General features: G+C 38.5%; 1 protein-coding gene across 4 annotated transcripts in view; it reads left to right on the top strand.

Annotated features, from left to right (window-relative positions):
• PAXIP1 (PAX interacting protein 1) overlaps positions 1-21,635 on the top strand; it is a 64,506-nt gene that overhangs the window by 24,157 nt on the left and 18,714 nt on the right. For all 4 annotated transcript variants that reach the window (XM_004372783.2, XM_023727974.1, XM_023727976.1 and 1 more), the window contains 9 exons: positions 1,548-2,177; positions 9,980-10,718; positions 11,207-11,301; positions 14,206-14,301; positions 15,582-15,719; positions 16,431-16,552; positions 17,025-17,209; positions 18,547-18,590; positions 20,953-21,023. In XM_004372783.2, coding sequence (XP_004372840.2) covers positions 1,548-2,177; positions 9,980-10,718; positions 11,207-11,301; positions 14,206-14,301; positions 15,582-15,719; positions 16,431-16,552; positions 17,025-17,209; positions 18,547-18,590; positions 20,953-21,023 — 2,120 coding nt within the window. The remainder of the gene's footprint in view (positions 1-1,547; positions 2,178-9,979; positions 10,719-11,206; positions 11,302-14,205; positions 14,302-15,581; positions 15,720-16,430; positions 16,553-17,024; positions 17,210-18,546; positions 18,591-20,952; positions 21,024-21,635) is intronic.

Below are 21,635 nucleotides of genomic sequence, written 5' to 3'. Positions count from 1 at the left end.
AATTAAGACTATATACTAAAAATGTTAAGTGTGGTAATTTCTGGTCAGTATAATTGTTATGATTATGTTCATTTTCCTTTTGTTTAGCTTTTTATTCATAAGCATTCTTCCATGACTAAGTTTTGCTTGTATTTTAAAAATATTTTTAAAAAACAGACTCAAAAATAACAGAAAGTGAAATCGCTTGCATTATGTAGCTCTTACTCTTTCCCAAGAAATAAGTCTCCCAGCTTTATAGCACTTCACATTCTTAACACTAATTCTCCACAAAGAACGAGACAACTAAAAGCAGCAATTCCATATCCTACTACTTCCTGTACAGCCCTGTGGAACATAATACTTACCCAGACCATAAACAACAAAGATTGCCTTTGGTCTCTACAACAGGAAATGGGTTTAGGTTTACAGCCCTAATCATGTGTTTGCCAGACAATTGCTATTACATACTGAGCTTTTAGAAGCAGATGTGTGAGATTGTATGAATTAACTGAACCATGTTTACAAAATCTTTTTTTTTAGAGCTACTTTATCCTGTTGCTCTTATTTAAAAATTTACGTTTATTTCCTTTTTCCTTTGGTATTCATTCCATCTTGACCTTCACATTATACATACCAGTTGAAGAGCCCTTTACCTTTTAGCACTGCTTATAATATGTTGCATGCACATTTTTTCCATTGTGCTGTATTTTCTCCTCCCCTTTTTCTGCTATGCAAATTATCATCACTCATGTCTCAGCCAAATCTTACCCTGCAGTGAGTCTTTTCTTGAGTGCTGTAGCTCACGGTGAAATCCTTTTGCAGTCTCGTTACCGTGTATGTCACCGAACACTTGGTTTTATATTATATTCTCATTGCATATTTGATTTCTTTTCAGAATTAAATTGTGAACCTCTATCTAGGTCAGAGATGCATGCTTTGTGTCTCCAAACCCCTAGTTGTTGTTGTTGGGTGCTGTCGAGTCGGTTCCGACTCATAGCAACCCTACCGGACAGAGTAGAACTGCTCCAAGGAGCAACTGGTGGATTTGAACTGCCAGCACTTTTGGTTAACCACTATGCCACCAGGGCTCCTAAACCCCTAGTATTACTTGGCATATAGAAAGTACTCGGTAAATACTAGATAATTGATTAAGGGAGCATTCCCATGAAAAGTCACCCACACTTGTGTGTATATTGAAGGTACTCTACCACATAATTCCGTTACCATGGAAGATCAGCTTTGTAAACATTATCAGTGAGTGATTTTATAATTTTCCAAAAAATCCCTAGCTATACTTTTGAATTTGAAATATAATTTATAAACAGACTCTTTTAGGACTACTATGGCAGAGAAGACATTTCCTGTCATCATTGATAATGGTTCGTTTCAACTTTTTTGCTCAATGTCGTATATCTAAAAGGAGATTAAACTTTTCTTTTGTATATAATGGCAATAACAGTTGCTGAACTTTTCCAACGCATCCCTCTGCTAAATTTTTTTTTTAATGCACAATTCTGAGAAATTTAATAAAATTTACAGCTTTGTTTTTGTTTGTGCTTTACTCACAGGAAAAATATGAATATGCTTTTAAGCGAGCAAGCATTAAAATTGTGACACCTGACTGGGTCCTGGATTCCATAGCTGATAAAACTAAAAAGGATGAAGCATTTTATCACCCTCGCCTGATTATTTATGAAGAGGAAGAAGAGGAAGAGGAGGAGGAGGTGGAAAATGAGGAACAGGATTCTCAAAATGAGGGGAGTACAGATGAAAAATCAAGCCCTGTCAGCTCTCAAGAAGGATCACCTTCAGGTGACCAACAGTTTTCACCCAAATCAAGCACTGAGAAATCTAAAGGGGAATTAATGTTTGATGATTCTTCAGATTCATCACCTGAAAAACAAGAGAGAAATTTAAACTGGACCCCAGCTGAAGCCCCACCGTTAGCTGCGGCGAAATGCAGACTACCTCAGGGAGAGGGGCCTGGACTGATTAATCTATGTGCCAGTGTCCCACCGGCCCCAGGGCACATGTTGCCTCCTGACGCCCGAGGTGCTTTAATGGCTTCGGGACAAAATCTCCAAAGCTCTGAAAGATCAGAAATGATAGCTTCTTGGAGTCCAGCTGTGCGGACATTGAGAAATATTACTAATAATGCTGACATTCAGCAGATTAACCGACCATCAAATGTAGCACATGTAAGTCACTCTTTAAAAAGCAAAAATTTATATATTGGATTTTATAATGTGTTTTGGTATAGTTTTTTTCAATTTATTTTCTGCTTCAGACTAAATAACTTACAAGCAACATTTACTTGTGTCCGTCAAGTAATGAGAATCTATTTTATAGTCATATATTTTGGAGTGTAATAAATTCTGTCATAAGAAAGATAGCAGTGTGCGCAATGTGCACTTAAGTTGAAGACCTAACACAACTGAGTAGAACCAGGATAGCAGTGATAAAGTGCTCTCCCTTGAAAAAGGGTTTCCGCTCTTAGTCTAAAATTAGTAGTATCAGCCAAGAGAAGAATGAAGTTTACCAGCTATTCCTTATTTGGAGCTCTGGTAGTGCAATAGTTAAGAGTTAAACAGCTGCTAACCAAAAGGTTGGCAGTTCAAATCCACCAGCCACTCCTTGGAAACACTATGGGGCATTTCTAATCTGTCCTGTAGGGTTGCTAGCAGTCAGAATCGAAATGACGGCAACTGGTTTGGGTTTTTTTTTTTTTTGTTATTCCTTATTTGCTTATGATGAACTTCATGGTAAATAAATAATATAAATTCATTTATTCACCAAATAATCCTTAATCTCAGTTTTAAGTTTATGACATGGAACTTGTTGATACAGATGAATCTTAAAATTTTCAAGTAGTGTTTTTCGATTTAAGATAGAAAGAAGGGTAGTTGAGGGTAGTATATGGACTATTGTTTTCCAGGCACTTTCTAGGCATTGGGAATAAAATAGGAAATAAGAAAGACAAATTTCCTGCTCTCATTTGAGGTGTAGATACTGACAATAATCAGACAAATACAAGCAAAATGACTTGATAGTTATAGATGTTTTGAAGAAAAGAAAGAGTCATATAATAGCAAAGTGTGTATAGGGTGGGGGAGAATGCTATTTTGGATTTGGTTGTCAGAGAAGTTCTCATGAAGGAGGTGACTTAAATCAGTTAAATGACAAGGGGTTCATAGGGAGAACTGAGACCAAAGAGTTGTAGGCAAAAGGAACAGCAACTATAAAGACCCAAAGTGGGAGTGAATTTGTTGTGTTCTATCAAAAGAATGTTAAGGAGGCTTAAGCTTAGTAAATGAGGTGAATGTGTGCTAGGAATGATGTCGTGGGGGCCTTGTCATATAGGGCCTTGTAGTCCATGGTAAGGATTATCAATTTTATTGTAAGGAAGCCATTGGGCGGCTTTGAGCAGGGATTAGATGAGATTTGATAGGTGTTATGTCAAGAATGTATTGTAGAGGGGCAAGAGTGGCAGCAGAGACCAGGTAAAAGGCTGTTGGTATGGGGTTTGAGAGAAAAAGGAGTTAAGGATAGGACCCAGCTTTCTGTTTTGAGCAACTGAATGATGGTACCATTTTGGAGAAAAGGGACATTGGAAGAGCTACAGGTTTTAAAACTGAGTTCCTTTTTAGACGTGTTGGGTTTGAGGTGTCTGATAAATCCAAGTGGAGATGTCTAGTAAGTAGTTGGATCTATGTGCTTGGCTCTAATACTAAAGGTCTCTGCTAGAGACAGAATTAGCTGAAATGATGCTGGTTGAAGCTTGGAACTGGATGAGATGGCACAGCAAGAAGAGAGTTCAGGGCAAAGTTCTGAGGAACCCTGACATCTGAGAGTCAGTGGAACATCCCATCTAGCTCTTAGGATCAGTCTGCAGGCTCACCTTGCTCTGGCACACTTTCGTTTCATATTTCTTATTTTCTGAGTAACAGCGTAGTCTTAGAAAAACAGCTTTATGGAGTATAGGAGCAGTCTGAACTGGTGGCCCAGTATTCCACATATCCCCACTTTCAGTGGAAGGACTTGAGGTTTATAAAGTGTCATCATAGAAGCACGTTTATAATGTGGATGTGGATGATAACTATTTGAATCTGAGTGCACACATGCGTTAAAGCTTAACTATAAGAACATTATAGACAAAAAAAGTTAGTTTATTGAAATATGCATCCTTATACAGTGTAAGGCTAGCCAATTCATAGCCAACTAAATTGAAAATGATGAAGGTAAAACATGTTTAGTTATAATTTAGTGGCATGACTTGAAGCAGAAAAGTAGTGACTAACTCAAAATTGCATTATGAAACCTATAGGAATTCTATCTGCTTGTATGCCTGCATACTAGGAGTTCTGCAGCATTGTCAAACATTGCATAGTAGCAAGATTTCTTGATAGAATATTGAATTGTTTGTTGGTAAATTTACTGAAAAGTCTAAGTTAAATTTATGAATTTAGTAACCCCCCCTTTACTCGGTAGATTGTCCACACTTGCTCTTGTGTTGTCGTGTGCCTTTGAGTCAATTCTGACGCAGTCACCCCATGTGACAGTAGAACGGCCCCATAGGATTTCCTACACTGTAATCTTTTAGAGGAACAGATTGCCAGGTCTTTTCTCCTGTGGAGCCTCTGGACAGGTTCAAACCGCCAACCTTTCAGTTAGCAGCCAAGCACTTAAACATTGTGCCACCAGGGTTCATAAGCTGTTCTTAGTTACACATAAAAATAAGTCTACAGAATTGTTAGTCATTCCCTTGTTGGAATTAAAAAAGAACTTAACAGTTTTTGGATCCGTTTGCTGTCTGCTAGGAGGATGGGCCATAGATCACGTTTTGAGAATCACTAATCTAGAGAAATCAATGGCAAACACTCATACATTTGAAAATTGAAAAAAAAGTTGAAGATTTAGAGATAGTCAATAAATGAATCTCGGAAGAAGGAGCCAAAGAGTTCAAGAGAAAAATAGATAATATGTTATCGCCGAAGCCCAGGGATAAGAGTGTTTCTGGGAAGACAGTGATCAATTGTGTCCAGTACTGCAGATAGGTCAGATTCAGAGATGTGAAACTGGAAAGTATTCATTATATTTGTCAACATGGAGGTCTTTGATCTTGGCAAGAGAGTTTTGTTAGGGCAGTGGAGGTTGAAGACAAATTGAAATTACTGTAGAAGGTGATGAAATGGATCCAAGAAACGTAGACAGTTTTCAAGAAGTTAAGCTATAAAAGGGAAGAGACATTGTATGATAGTGGCCAGTGGAAGGCCAGTGGAAGACAGTAAATCAGGGGTGGACTTTCCTCCCTCTCTCCCTCTCTACCTTCTTTACTTCCTTTCTTTTTTAACGAGAGGTTGAGCAATGAGTAATCGATAGTACATGCTTCTTGAGAAAGTTGAAGGGGATGGGATGCAGAGTAAGGTAAAAGAAAACACATCCTTTAGATATTAGAAGGAAGAAAGTTAAGATAGTGTGAGGCAAGGTGGATAGAGTGTAGGAGAAGAGAGAGAAGATTTTAGAAAGATGATAAGCTTTTAAAATAGTTGATATAGAGATTGGGAAGACAAGAGCGCCAAACATAGCACCAGTTTAGGTTGGTGATATTAACAAGAATGAACACAAGGAATCCAATCTGGATAGGGAGAAAGTGGAGGGATCAGGGGCTTGGAATTCCCATGAAGATGAAGACCAGTCATAATGGTAATAGTTACACTGGCAACCCAGATGGAAAACCAGATTTGGTCAGATTGGTATATTTGAATTAGCAACTTGGGAGGTACGGTGGCTTTGGGTGATGAAACTTAGAGAATTGAGGTTGCAAACCAGTAACCCATAGGCTGTATTCTGCCTTATACTTTTAAGTTTGGCCAAAAAAATCATGACATTTTCCGCAAAAGTTGAATTTCTGACCTATCTTTGAGGGGTGGATCATCTAATAAAGCATTGAGCTTGCATTCCAGAAGTCCTGCAAGTAGTAGTTCTTGGAGCTGAGGAGCAGCTGCCCCTTTTTAAGTGAGATCTGTTGAGTGTGCTTCAGTTCCCACCACTCCATATTTGATTACTCCTACTTCCCATCACACTTTGTTACCTGCCTGGTTCCTGTAGGTAGATTTGAGTTTGCTACTGACTACAGGTCTAGGACGTGATTGGGAATTAGTGGCCGCAGTAGAGTAGAGAAGGTCATTGAGACGAGGTGGTCAAAGAACTAAAAGCTAGGCATGTCCAGAAAGATTTTCCATGTGAGTATTGAAGTCATGTAAGTTAAAGGTAAAAGATGAAGTGCAAAGAAAGACCTGTTTCCAACACTTTCCAACGCTTGAGCGTCTTATACAGCTGGTCCATGTACATTAGCACCCAGGAAGGGTCGTGAGTGATAAAACCACATAACATAGTTTCAAAGGAACAGAAGTTTTAGTAGAAGGCAGAGGAGTGATGGTTATAAAGTAGTATTGGAAAGCCAAAAGGACTTAGTAACAAATAGGAAATGAAGGTGCTAAAGAATGATAGGCTAGAGGTGAAGATAATTCTGAAATAATTGGTCTAAGAGACTAGAGGAGTAGTGATGCCACTGACTGCAGTGGGGAGTGGTGAGCGAGTTCCAGGAGAAGACCTGGAGCACCCAGTTAGACCTGCTTCAGGAGCGACTGGGCATGTGAGACCTGGAGTGCTTGTTCATGGACTAAAATCTCTATTTTAGTTGGGCGATATGAGAATACATGAATATATGAAATAATGTATAAATCCTCTGACAGCTCAAGAAATGTTATTTTCTTCCTTTCTTTAGTTGCAAAATTATGAAGGGAAGTCACCCACTTAGAATAGAAATATTCTTTGCTCTTCATTTATTTGCAGTGTAGAAAGCACCATTGATCAATTGCTGGTCATTTCTACTGTATTCTGTATTTTTCAAATGCAGTGGCTTTTGGTTTAAATCCATGGTTCCTCAGCTTTTGTTCACATGTAGTGATAACAACAGTCTAGTATGAACTGGAAATAAGTGAATACACCAGAGAGTGTGGACACATGTCTGCTTTTGAAATCATCTTGTAGGTAAGATGTCCTTGTAAGAGGAACTTGTCACGTACTCAGCTGTGCACTTTAAAGGTGGAAGAATAGGAAGGCTCCTTCTAGTAAGTGAATGGATTTGATCCGTAATGAGAACAGTTGCTGTGTTCTGAGAGTTTTTCAGCAGTGTAAGAGAATATTAGGACATTTTGCTGCTAAATGCAAAGAAAATGAATTTTTTAAATGTTAGAAATATAATACAGATCTAGTTTAAAATTAGATCGGGGGAAAACATAGCTAACCATGAAAATTCTGTTTAAATTGCACGTTTAGTAGTTAGGAGCCATGTGGTATGTATCATGCTTTATATATTGTGGCACTTAGTATTAAGTGATTTAAATAAGAAATGTGAAAGTAGTGAAGGAAAAATAAATTCAAGTTGGACGTTCATGCGAAGTTATTGTTTACAGGATGGCACAATTACATGATTGAGAAGTTAAATTCTTGACTATCTTACGTTCTTCAGGACTAACGTAAGTTTTCAGTAAGGCCAGGGTTCGGGAATGATCAGGCAAGTAGAGGTGTTACTCCCGGGTGCCAGCTGCTCAGCCAGACCTACACCTCCTATCCCCGCTCCCTCTTGATTCCAGATGCGGATTGTCCCTTCCACGTTCCCAGCCGGGGCTGTTGTCCTCAATCTCCACATCCACCATGGACCCTTTTGAATGTTTCATTCTAAAGCCCGTAATAGAAACAGCTCTTAGGTTGCCCTCCTGTCACCCCCAGGTCTCCCTTGGCCCTGTCGGGTCATGGACACCCCAGCCTGGTGTTTCCCTGGCCACTCCAGTGAGGAATGAAAGTGCTGAGAGGAACAGCCCTGACTCCAGGCATTCCTCCCCCCACTATCTGATCCCTTTGTTGGTGCAGGCCCTGCGTACAGTTCAGAGCTCCTCTTGAATCTGGGGTTGGCAGGTGCAGAGAGGGGAGGAGTATGTGCTAGACAGTTGGCTTGACCCTGTTCATTGTGGCAGACAGGTGTTTTATTTCCTTATTACCCGTAAAATTTATATGGGCTGTTTACTTCTGATGGTTAAAAAATAATACATTCGTGAAAGAAATAATTCAAATGATGCTAAAGGATATGACATGAAAGTTAAACTTCCTCCCACCCATAACTCACGTTTACCCTCTCAAGAGGCAACCACTGTGGTTACCAGTTGCTTGTATATTGGCCCAGAGCCGATCTGCATATGTACAAGCAGGTGTCCCATACCCGCAGCCTCTTCCCCATGTACACTTTTTCAGACAATTGTTAGCATACCAAGTACTGTTGTACTACTTGGTGTGGTGGGGGTGGATTTTCACTTCTATTTTACTTGGTATTTTTAAAAAAATTTTTAAGTATAGAGAAGTAACAGTTACTCTGCTATTTACATATTTGTTTAAGTAACAGTTTTCTGTTTAAAATTCAGCTGAAGGGTTTCTGAAAAATCTTCTTATAAAGGTGCCTTTTCTATAAGGGGATTTCAAAGACAGATTTGCTCAAGCTCTTGAGTTTGATTTACTTCAATTTCAGGGTCAGTTATTTCATCACTAAACCCAATATATATTATCCTTGGAGGTAGTATAACATTTGCATTTGGGAGTCTGCTTATTTAAGTGGAAATACATGTTAAAAAAAAAGTTGAGATTTAAGTTTAGTTTTGGTAATGTTAAAATTTAATTTCTTGAGTTTTGTTTAAATGATAAATATGCTTTTAATAGGGCTAAGTTGTATTGATTGACCTTTAGCAAAATCTGTTACCAGTTCCGTGACCATAGAAATTGCTTCCAATGTTTGTTATTTGAGTATGTTACACATAATTCATTGTATAACATATTGCCACATTTCTTTTTGTTTTATCCAGTGCTGTGTAGGATATAAAAATAACTTTGGTTTTGATTCTCTCCTCGTTGGGCATCTTCTGATTCACTGTGCCTTTCCCTCCCACCCCCTCAACATGTACATAACTCAGCTTACTCCCTGTCATTGTGATGCAGAATGAGTAAGACGGGTATAGCAGACTGACTTGTATGATTTTCTCTAGCTTGTAACATCTTTGTCCTATCTAAAAGAGCCCAGTCGCATTTGAGGAAGAATCATTTACCAGCCGCAATGATGATTTTTCAGTTGGGAATTTTTATCATTTAAACCAACCCCCTTTTGATGTCTTTTCTGTCCATCTTGTGAGTAACATGCCAATACAAACAGCAGATGATAGTAGATGAAGACGAGAGGGTGGTAACTATGATGGTGTTAGCTGCTGTCTGAGCTACTCCGGGCTTTATAGCTGTGCCACAGGTTTTCGTTTGGAAGGAATTCCTGATATGTGACTCTCACCAGGGAACTTTCTTTATCGTGCTCTGGATCATAAGGCAGGAAGAAATGGAAATGACAGCTGTGGATAGAAGACTTGGGGGACAGACCCAGTCTGTGACTACCAGATGCGTTCCGTGCTTGTTATTCCCCAGAGCATTCCTTGGTCAAGAGGGAGGTCTGTGTCAGTGACTGAAGGGAGATGGTTGGAGAAGAGATGGCTGTACGCAAGGGAGTGCCACAGACACAGACTCCCGAAGGGCCTAGAAATAAGTAGGACAGAGTACTTTGATTTTTTTTTTTTTTTTTTTGCTACCCCCTGTAAAATACATGGACTGTATGTGTTTTTGTGTTTGTCAGTTTTAACTCCTTAGCTAATCCATTTTATTCATAAGGTTTCAAATTTTGGTGGTCTTAGAATCTGAATTTATTTAGTTGCTTTATTAATGTTGGTGATGCTTAATAAGTACAAAAGACAGATACAGTATTGTTTATGAAGCTTCCAGTCGTTTGAAGTTTCACGTTTAATTGAATAGTAAAGAAACATGTACAATATACTATTATTTTCTTGATTAAGAGAATAGTAATGCATTTCAGAAACTATTGATAATGACTTTGCCTGTTTTTGTTTTCTAGATCTTACAGTCTCTTTCAGCACCTACAAAAAATTTAGAACAGCAGGTGAATCATAGCCAACAGGGACATACAAATGCAAATGCAGTGCTGTTTAGCCAAGTGAAAGTAACTCCAGAGACACACATGTTACAGCAGCAGCATCAGACCCCACAGCAGCAGCAGCAGCAGCAGCAGCAGCAGCAGCAGCAGCACCACCCAGTTTTACACCTTCAACCCCAGCAGCTCATGCAGCTCCAGCAGCAACAGATTTCTCAACAACCGTACCCCCAGCCACAGTCACATCAGTTTTCACAGCAGCAGCAAGTCCATCAGCATCAGTTTACACAGCAACAGCTACAGTTTCCACAGCAACAGTTGCATCCTCAACAGCAGCTGCATCGCCCTCAGCAACAGCTACAGCCATTCCAGCAACAGCATGCCCTTCAGCAACAGTTACATAAGCTGCAGCAACAGCAACTGCAACAGCAACAGTTAGCACAGTTACAGCGGCAGCAACAGAACCTGCTACAACAGCAGCAACAGCAGCAGCAAATTCAGCATCAGTTACAGCAGCAGCAGTTGCAACGCCTACACCAACAGCATCAGCAACAGCAAATGCAGAACCAAACAGCACAGCACTTGAGTCAAACATCCCAGACACTACAGCATCAGGTTCCATCCCAGCAACCACAGCAGCAGCACCAGCAGCAGCAGCAGTCACAGCAGCAGCCGCTTTTTGGGCACGATCCAACAGTGGAGAGTTAGTAATGTGGATTTTTTCCTTTCTTTCTCCTGACTTATACTTAAACATGAATGCTTTGAGAGTATTAGGAGGTGGAGTTAGGATTCATATCAAAACAATTACTACAAAATGGAGAGTGTGAATCCCATACCTAACAAAGAATGGAACTGTAATGGAATAATTATACTTACTTTTGTACTTTGGGACATCGTATACTAAAGTGAATATTAGTGTTACCTAGAACATCAAGGCTAATACAAGAGCCAACTCAGACTATTTAATGGCCAGGAATAAATGATTTTGGTTTTATTAGTTAATGATTATTTAACGTAGACAATTAGGCTAGTCTCTTTTTAGCAACTTCCTGACATCACTGTAGGATACATCATGGGCAAGAATGATTAACTTCATCAGTTCAGATTTAACTTAGCAAAATGCACTGTTTATTTTCATGCATGTAGATCCTTGGGTTTTGATTTTCTTTTTGTTATACCATTCTATTCTAGTTCCAGAAGAAGGCTTCTTATTGGGATGTGTGTTTGCGATTGCGGATTATCCAGAGCAGATGTCTGATAAACAGTTGCTGGCCACCTGGAAAAGGGTGAGGTTGTGCCTGGAAGAAATAAGCCGTTGTATTTGAAGGTTTTTCTTTATGAATGTAGACTTCACTATATCCATTCAGCTGCACTCACTGAGATGCATTTATGTGTTGTGGATATATTATGGGCATTTTTATTATTAACATTGTCCTCGGGCAAATTGCTTTTCTCAGCTTTAGTTTTCTTAGGTGTATGATGAGGATGTTGGCCTTTGTCATTCTTACGATTCTTTTCAGCTCTGAAATACTGAAGAGTACTAATTATTTGTGTATGACTGGGGCTGTGGGAGTAATATCAGATTTTCAGTGACATAAGACAAGCCATCAATTTATATGTGTCTTAATCATTTCTGTTTCTCTAAAGCTAGTAGAAAATCCCAGAATCTCTAGGCTGGAATGCACCTTAACATTTTTCTAGTACATTTGTAGAACTGAAGTCTGTTATTTTGCATTGTGTTTTTCTTAAAATGCCACAAATCAAAACTGAGTTGAATTTTTTTAAGTGGATTTTAAGTACGTTTCAAATACACGTTGACGGTACATTCAGAATGTTGTACATTTTTTGTTAAGCTGCGGGATTTATTCACCTAGCTGGCATTTGAACCCCTGCTATGTGCCAGGCATGCTGCAAGGCCGAGGGGATATATGACTAAACAGAAACACTGAGAAAACTGTAGACTAGCAGGAGAAGCAGAGACAGGTAAATACGAGGCAGTATGGTGGGTGCAGGGATAGAGAGAGGAACAGGATATTATGAGAGCCCTGAGAAAGGATGTTAACCCATTGGACTGAGGAAAAGTCTCCTGGGAGAGGTGATTCCTGAACAGCATGTTAAAGGGTCAGTGGGAGTCAGAGGTAGGGGCAGGATTTTCCAGTGTAGGAGCAGCACAGGCAAAAGCATGTGACAGAAGAAATTGCTGAGGAAGAGCGGTGAAGTGTTGACTCCTCAGTGGTGGAGTATGAGGTGTGGGGACAAGAGATAAAGGCGGGGGCCAGATCTTCCCAGACCTTATGTATATGCCATATTATAGAGTTTGGACTTTTCTTCCCCTCGTCTTTAAAGCATACAGGAAAAGGGAAGGATAAAATCGTCCCGTGTACATTGTAAATAGTGAAATGTTGAATTTGAGGGAGGCCAGGAAGACGACTGTTGTTGGCAACTGAGAGATGTTACTAAAACCTGAACTAGGGCAGTGGCAGGAGGGAGGGCTAAGAAGCATATTTGAGAATCCAACTGCAGAAATTAAAAAAAAAGAAGTAGCAGTAATAGAAGTGTTACAAGGTAATGTTTAGAAACTCCTAAAAAGTAGAACAGAAGTCAAGGATATAAAAGCTAGTAGAGAAAAGATTTTTTGTTTGGTTGGTTTTTTAAAAGATAGAGATTAGTTTAAGAGATCCAACATTTTTGGAACAGAGAAAACAGAGGTAAGAGAATTATGAAAGAAAATAGCTTACAACTGAAGGACATGAGTTTCCAGAGTGAAAGAGAATGAAAAGAGAGCAATTTTAAGGCAATGTGAAAGTTCAGAACACTTGAGAGAAAGAAATGTTTAAAGCTCAATAGAGAGGAGACCGTTAAACGATCAGGAATCAGGATGGTATCAGGCATCTCAGACACAGCACTTGGAAGCTTGAAGATAGTCAAGCAATTTCTTCAAAATTCTGAGGGAAAATAATTTCCAGCCTAGAATAATATATCCAGCCTGCCAATCAAATGGGAGTGTAGAATAAAGATATTTTCAGACTTGCAAGGTCAAAACATTTACCTCCCATGTACCCTGGGGAGGCTACCGTGCCAGCAGAGGAAGACAGAGTATCCAAGAAATAGGGTATCTGACACAGATGCAAAGGTAATTCCTAGGATGAAGGTGAAGGGAAATCCCAAATAGATGTGGCAGTAGGGCTAGAGATTAGCCCATCGAAGTTGGAGCAGGAAGACAGAATTCTGGGAGGAATAGCACAAGTGAAAAATGATACTGATAGATTACTGGATATATTTTAACATATTGAGAAGAGATATACTATATCAGTTATCTATTGCCATGTAACAGATTACCCCCCAAAATGACTGAGACAACATCATTTATTATCTCATAGTATCTCATCTGGGTCAGAAATCCCGGTGTGACTTAGCTGGGTGGGCGGGACTCAGGGTCTCTCATGAGGCTGCAGCCAGGGTATTGGCTGGGACTGCAGTAATCAAAGGCCCGACTTGGGCTGGAGGACCCTCTTCCTAGATGGCTCACTCATGTGACTCCTGTCAGGAGGCCTCAGTTCCTGGCCCTTGAGCTCTCCATAGTGCTGCTTGAGTACCCCTGTGGCATGGCAACTTCCCTCAGAGTAACTGGTCTAAAATGGAGAGCAGAGAAGAAGCCACAGTGTCTTTACGACTTAGTCTTGGAAGTTACACATTGTGCTCCCACCATATTCTGTTCATTAGAAGTCAGTCACTAGGGGGAGAGAAAGAGAGAAACATCTTTGTACTTAAAGACATTTTTAGTTGTCACAATTAGGAGAAGTGCAACTGGCCTCTGGTGGGTAGGGGTCAGGGACACTGCCAGATACCTTACAGTGCAGAGGACAACCCCACAGCAAAGAATTATCTGGTCCAAAATGTCGGTAGTGTTGAGGTTGAGAAACCCTGTTTTAGAAGAACTTTTCCATTCTTGTTCTCTTTCCCCTCGTAAATTCAAATTAATGAGGGTTGGAGTTCATTTTCATTTTATAGTGCTAGGTAGAATAGTCTGTAAAGGTAACTGATAAGTATTTGTTACACTTCGGGGAAATAGACTAAAAATATATGTGATGGGTATTTTTTTAATAGCCATCTTATTTGAAATTATAATTCTACACTATTCTCCTGAGTACTCAAAATTGATGACAACTTCGGGTGTTTTGTACGTCTAGATCATTCAGGCACATGGAGGCGCTGTGGATCCCACGTTCACTAGTCGGTGCACACACCTTCTTTGTGAAAGTCAAGTCAGTAGTATGTATGCACAGGTAAGCAAAATAGTCTCAACTGTGAGTCTGAGCAAAGTCTATGTTTATAAACTTATTTTTTGTTGAGAATATACACAGCAGAACATACACCAGTTCAGCACTTTCTACATGGACAGTTCAGTGACGTTGATTACATTCTGTGGGTCGTGCAGCCATCCTCACCCTCCTTTTCTGAGTTGTTCCTCTCTCATTGACATAAACTCACCGCCCCCTACGGTTCCTGTCTAATCTCCCAGGTAGTTGTCCGTTTCATCTCATACAGATCTTAAAAGAGCACAATACTCAGGTATATAATTTTTTAATATGCAATCTTAAGATCCTAGTGATTATTGTTTTTGGAAAGAACTTTATTCTACTTCTCAAAATAGGAAAATTGCTTCTTATTAATTTTCACTGATTCTTTGGTAGGATAGATACCTTTGTGAATCCCAGACCTTATGTCTCACTTGACGGCAATGGATTTGAAGCGGGTTTTTAATCCCCTGACGTTCTGTTTTTCTCTTTTCTTAAAAATTTATTTGTAGACAGACTGATGTTAATGTGTACATGATAAACAACCTCAAAGAGACCCCTGTTAGGAACATAGCCATTGACTGGATCTACTTTTCAATAAAAATGTAGAAATATTTGTGAGGTTTGTTTCCCTATGGTTATTTTAGGCAGACAATTACATTTTTTTATATCTTGTGATATATGGGGCTCTCTGTGTTCTTAAGGAGTCCCTGGGTGATACAGATGGTTGAGCACTCAGGTACTAACCGAAAGGTTGGCCATGTGAATCCACCCAGAGGTGCCTCAGACGGAAGGCCCAGCAGTCTACTTCCAAAAGATTACAGCCATCGAAAACCCTATGGAGAGCAGTTCTACTCTGAAACACATGGTGTCATCATGAGTCAGAACCAACTTGACAGCAGCTGTTTTTTTTTGGTTTGTTTGTTTTCTTTTCTGTGTTCTTATGGGAGAATTTTAGTTTTCATGATTATAACTGTTACCTCAAGTTACGATTAAAGTGACATTTAATGTTATGAAACTTGTTACTTTTTTTCCTCTTTTACTGGTTCTTATTTATACAGAGATAATAAAATTTTGAGACTGTATTAAAATTAACCAATTACACTGTTTTAGTTTGTTACCTTAATAAACTGAGTGTTAGACTTCATGGTCTTGTTTTATTTTGGGAGCTTCCAATAAAGATGGCGTTGTAGTTATACAACCACAATTTGTATTTAATCCTGCAGCAGAAAAAAAAAAGAACAAACCTGTAATTTCATGTTTCATAGGCGATAAGAGAAAGGAAGAGATGTATCACTGCACACTGGTTAAATACAGTCTTTAAAAAGAAGAAAATGGTGCCACCTCATCGAGCCCTTCATTTTCCAGTGGCATTCCCACCGGGAGGAAAGCCGTGCTCACAGCATGTAAGGCAGAATTATTCAGTTTTATTTTTTAATAATTATTTTTCTTTGGCAAATAATCCTGTGCTGACTTAACATCTCTGGTATTGTCTTCTGAGTTAGTGTGTTTTCTCTGTGTACTTTGTCTGGCCCAGTTTATGAGCCTTGAGCATAGCAAATTGGTCTTTCTTTTATTCCCCTCTAACAGTCCCAGCTTCCTGTGCCTAGTAGATATTTGATTGACTGCAGTGTTGTCAAAATTGGGATCAGTGAGGAGAATGAAGAACTGACTATTGTCTGTATGCTTAACAAAATAACTTCATTAAGATGATCTTAGCAATGTCGTATTAATACAGAATAGGTCTTCTTCCCGTATTTGATAACCTTGTGTTGTTGTTTTTTTTCCTCCCTACAAAAGCTATGTATGTAACATTTTAACCATTAAAATATTTTGGTCTTGAAATTCTTAGTAATGATACTACTAAATGTCTCCCTTAATGCTAGAGAATGAATATATACAAATATATATATGCTGAAAAATCAGCCTTTGAAAACCCTGTGGAGCACAGTTTTACTGTGACACATGGGGTCACCATGAGTCAAAATCTACTTGATGGCAACTGGGAGAATACATATACGTATATTACCTAAAAAGTGAATGAAATAGTATTTGGATTTGAATTTGTCTTTGTTATTCACCCTGTTTGCTGTTCTCTTTTTTTTTTTTTGGCTTAGATTATTTCTGTGACTGGATTTGTTGATAGTGACAGAGATGACCTAAAGTTAATGGCTTACCTGGCGGGTGCCAAGTATACGGGTTATCTGTGCCGCAGCAACACAGTCCTCATCTGTAAAGAGTAAGCAGGATTTTGAAGCTATATTTAATCTTAAGTTTATGCACAGTATTGTGTTTTTTCAACAATTCTATAGTTCTCATTATGCATGGTTTTGTGGTAGAAATTTGAATACGAATGTAAAAATCTGTTAAAAGAATAGTAATGGTATTCGTAGTAATGTTAGCAGAAATACCTATAAAACATTTGCGTTAATTAAATTAGATGAGTTAATGTGAATTAAGGAAATTTAAATTAATGAAATTAGGCAATAGTAAGGTAAACATAAGACTAAGAGAAATTGTATTTGCAGGTAGTCTCATAGTTGAGTGTGAGGACCGAAGGATACATTTAATTACCAGACAGTGATACTATGGACTTTGCTAAGATATGCCTGTCATTTCTATTACGAGAAAGTACTTTTCATTGGCTTTTGTTTGAACAGTAGACAACTCTAACATTTGATAAATGTGTTTTTTCCAAAAAATAAAAAAAGACCAACTGGGTTAAAGTATGAGAAAGCCAAAGAATGGAGGATACCATGTGTGAATGCCCAGTGGCTTGGTGACATTCTTCTCGGAAACTTTGAAGCACTAAGGCAGATTCAGTATAGTCGTTACACAGCGTTCACTCTGCAGGATCCATTTGCCCCTACTCAGCATTTAGTTCTAAACCTTCTGGGTAAGTGAAATTGCACATGCTATGCTTTGTATTTAAATAAAAAGATATTTCTGGAGTGATTGTCATTGCAGCAATATTGAAGTAAAACTTTACTGAGCTTTTGCCAAAAATATGAAAGGCCCCTTTTTCTGCAAGTATTAAAAGTGCTTCCGCCATCTTTATATACAACCAACAAGCTTGGCTTTAGCTTTCCAGTCAGTTTTTAATTCATTTCTTGTTTTTTTTTCCACACACTTTCTTCCTCTTCCCCATTCTGCCCAGGGCCTTTTGTTGGTTTGAGGTTTTTGTTTGAATAGATTCGAGATGGACAGAACGTTTAGAAGCCTTTTGAGTCTTGTCTCTCAAGTCAGATATCGTTTATACAAAATGCCACCTATGCTGTGAAACACATTTCCTGCTCTCTTTCTGTTTCACGTTAGAATTGATGTCTTTTCCTCTTGGTCACTGCAGTACGTTGGTGAATTGCTGGTACATTGTGGACATCATTATGCCTTATGCGATAGGTAGTAGTGTGCATGCCATTCCTGCTACTTCTCCTTTCAATTATTACAAAACTCCTTGAGGTTTTAACCATCCTCATTGTGTAAGTTACAACACTTAATTTTAATCCTGCATTTACTGAATTGAACATTACTCAGAAATGACCATTCAAGCCCAGCTTTAATATCCTCTCTTTTAAGGACAACTTTTTCATTGCTGGAAAGCTTTAATCGTGAGAAAGCTCTTCATTTTGACCCATAATCTGCCCTCTTTAACGTACTTGTTAGTCTTACTTTAACTCTGGAACTACTATAAAGACTACCAGTCCTTCTTTCATAGATGTCCATCTTTAAGTATTTAAATATGATCATCATGTCTACTCTTCCCCACCAGGGTAAACATGCTTGTTCCCTCAACCATACCTTATTTAATGTGTTTTCTTCATGTTGTCCACCTCTGGTCGTGACTGGTTTGTTAGAGGCCAGCTTGTGTGATATCCAGAACTGGACACAATATTCTAGAAATAGTCTAACCCGAAAACACACAGTGGGATGATGAATGCTATTGATTTGCATACGCCATTTGCTTTGTTGTTTGCTATTGTTTTTCTTACTGTTACTTCATATACATAATGTGTTACATATAGATAACAAGCTTTCATAGGGATAGCTTGCTGTTTCTTATTATACTGGGAAAAAACTTACAACTCAAGTATAATACTTATATTTATCCCTGTTAAATGTTGTCAGCTTTGTTACCTATGTGTCTAGGATTACCAGCCCAGAAAAGGCTTTTACAAAAAAGCTGTTCTGTTTAAACAATGTGTTGTTGTAAAAATAACATATTTCTCTCTTTAGATGCTTGGAGAGTTCCATTAAAAGTGTCAGCAGAATTGTTGATGGTATGTCAAGTTAATAACCTTACTTTGGATATTATTATATTATGAAAATGTAGTAGGAATATTGTATATTTACGTTTAAAATTCTTTTGGTAATTTGTCAACATGATAACAAAATGAAGGCTATATCTTCCTCATCTGTCATAAAATGTTTAGTATACCCCAGGTTTGCTTTTTTTTCCCTCTTAATTATTGATATTGTCAGTCAGAAATGCACATGTGAGGAAGCATTATTTGGGCAAAGTTGGATGGAGTATACTTTTTAATCCCTTGTCTAGTTTCCCTCTTATTAGCAATTCTCTCAAGAACTCCACAGAGCTGTGTAATTTGCTTAAAGGTTAGGAGAACAGAATAAAACCCTAAGACTACTTTCTGTTTTTGCATAGGATTAGCAAGGCAAGAATTTGGAGAAGAACCATTAGAAGCAATCAGTTGATTTAGGTGGCCCATTATCCACTCTAGGCCACAGATTAGAACTAAAGCAGTAACAGAACTAATTTAAGGAGGAGGGCATGTTTTCCTAGTGTCCCAAGTTGGATGTCACAGCACATTGGTTGAGGTCTCTGATAAACTTTTCAGGATAGGCTGTTCTGGAAGTTGGAATAACATTGGTTGCTGTTCACAAAACTAACAAATAAGAGCTATCTTTTGAGGAGGGGCTATCTGCATTCTTATCCATAAAGTAGAATGAGTAGTGCATTAGTATTTAATTTTTCACCTTAAATTTCTCTACTGTTAATATTCACTGTTTAATGGCACATCCTCATTGTATTTTTATCATTTCCATGATAGTAGTGTAATTTAAAGGCTTAAGTTTGTATAAACCCATTGTCATCCAGTCGGTTCCTACTTATAGTGACCCTATAGGACAGAGTAGAACTGCCGCATAAGGTTAAGGAACAACTGGTGGATTCGAACTGCTGACCTTTTGGTTAGCAGCCAGGCTCTTAACCACTAATGATAATGTCATATGTATTTTCCTAGTATAAACTAGTAATTATGATTTTAATAAAACATGACCAACTCTGACACATCAGCAAAAGCAAATATTCTCCTGGTTCATTTGGATGAAAGAAATTTGAGGGTAGCTTCCAAGATCAAGTTGGGAAATTAGTCACCAGAGTTTTTCCAAAACCACATGGCTGATATTCTGAAATCATTTCAGGGGCTCCCGATGTCGATTTCTCTTTGTGTCTTTAGTTAAAAGTGGAACATCTAAGAGACTAGGAAGCCAGTTTACCATTTTTATATATCCTGCCATTTGTTTCTGTCATTGCTGCCACTCACCTAAACGTGAGAGTTCAGATTTCTCAAAAGAGTATTATATTAACAAAGCCTTCTGACAAAACTGGAAAAAAGCTTGACTTGTTGTAGTGATGTGGAGGAGCCCAACCTAGCTGAAGTAGAGTTTAGGGATTTTCTTGTAAAAGTGGTAGTAAGAAAAAGTATAAACCTTCCCACAAGTTGTTGTAAAGCTTGACTCTCCATGTCTGAAAAGGTTAATGGATGTTAGATATTTTATGTAGATACACTTATATTTATTTTGGTTGTCTAGTTATGGCAGCAGTATTATAGAAAATGTAAGTGGTAGTTAAGATAAATTAATAAGATCAAGAGGTAGTTATTTTAAATAGTAAAACATATACAAATTAAATGTCTCTTTTAAAAGAAAAACTCTGAGTTTAAAGTTTGCAGGAAGGGTGAACAAGGTATAGGAGCAAAATTGAGAAGCTGACTGGCAGAGATCCCAAACGGGAGAACTGTCCCCTTCCTTCTCTCTTTCTCATGCTTGGCATGGCTTTCTGCTCCCAGGTCAGGGCCTCCAGCTGTTTCTAGTGAATATGGACACTGTGCCTGAGAAGTAGGTTGTGAGTTTCAGCACCTTGTTTTTCTCTTAGTAACATTATTGACCTGATTGTCGTATCTTTTATGCTACCTCATAGGTGAAATTTCTGTTTCAGGAATAATCTTTTTTAGAGGGATGTAATTGCAGTGATTATGTTTTCCAAATTGGGACACAAAACAAAATATTTGAAAATAAAGTTGTCCTTAAAAGTTCAAAGTTGAGGTATCAATATGTAACGCGGGGTAAGGAAAGGAAGGGATGAAGACATTTTGAAGAAATTGATAGGATTTGGTAAATGAAGGAAGACTGAAAAATGATAACGGAGGTTCTGTCTGGAATAGTTAACGTCAGGTTCTGGCTTGCTTTATCCATCTTTTTAGGCAAGTACTGGTTTTGTGTGGTGACGAGCTTGATTCTTACAGATGATCAGATAGTTTATTTTATACATAAATCTTGTAGAAGCTGCTGTATGACTTGGGAGATTATTGATTTAAATAAACAATAATACTTTAATTACAGGGTGTAAGATTACCTCCCAAAGTGAAACAGAATGAAGTAACTAATATCCAGCCTTCTTCCAAAAGAGCCAGGTATGAAAAATTGGCTTTTTTTTTTTTTTTTAAATGAGTGGTTATCTTTTGGAAAACTGCCAGCAATTGGGGAACGTTTCTTAAAATTTTCACAGTAATTAGAATTTGAAAGGATTTGCTTTTTGTTTGCTTCACAACTTTATTGTGATTATATTTCATTTTATTGCTGGAGACAACTGGTGGATGATGACAAGCCAGTGTCTTTGTTTTTTTTTTAATTGAAACTTTTTCTTCAAGTAGAATCTTACCCAGAACCCCCAGCATGTAGAACATAAGCTGCTATGGTTAAAATGGTGTGGGAAGTCTAGAACCCCAGGCTGTGACACACGCCATGGAACCCTAGGCCTCTGCAGGTGACTAAACACCACTGATTTTTAGGTATGCTGAAACAATATTCTCGGTGAGGAATCCTCTCAGGTTTGCCCTGTTTGCCAGTGTGTGGTGAGGAGGAGGGATAGGACCACACTGACTGTGGTGGGAAGGAGGCGTGGACCCTTTTGGAGTCAGGTGTGTGCACACCGAAGGCTGCATGCTGCCTTCAGCTCCGTGTGTGCACTCAGCTGTGGGAAGACATGGTTGGAAGGGCTAGTCAGTAAAGCAGTCCTGCTTGTC

The sequence above is a fragment of the Trichechus manatus genome, unplaced genomic scaffold (genome assembly GCF_000243295.1).
Source record: "Trichechus manatus latirostris isolate Lorelei unplaced genomic scaffold, TriManLat1.0 scaffold00020, whole genome shotgun sequence".
NCBI classification, from domain to species: Eukaryota; Metazoa; Chordata; class Mammalia; order Sirenia; family Trichechidae; genus Trichechus; species Trichechus manatus.
The sequence above is the reverse complement of the archived record's forward strand: the minus strand, read 5'-3'. Positions and strand labels throughout refer to the sequence as shown.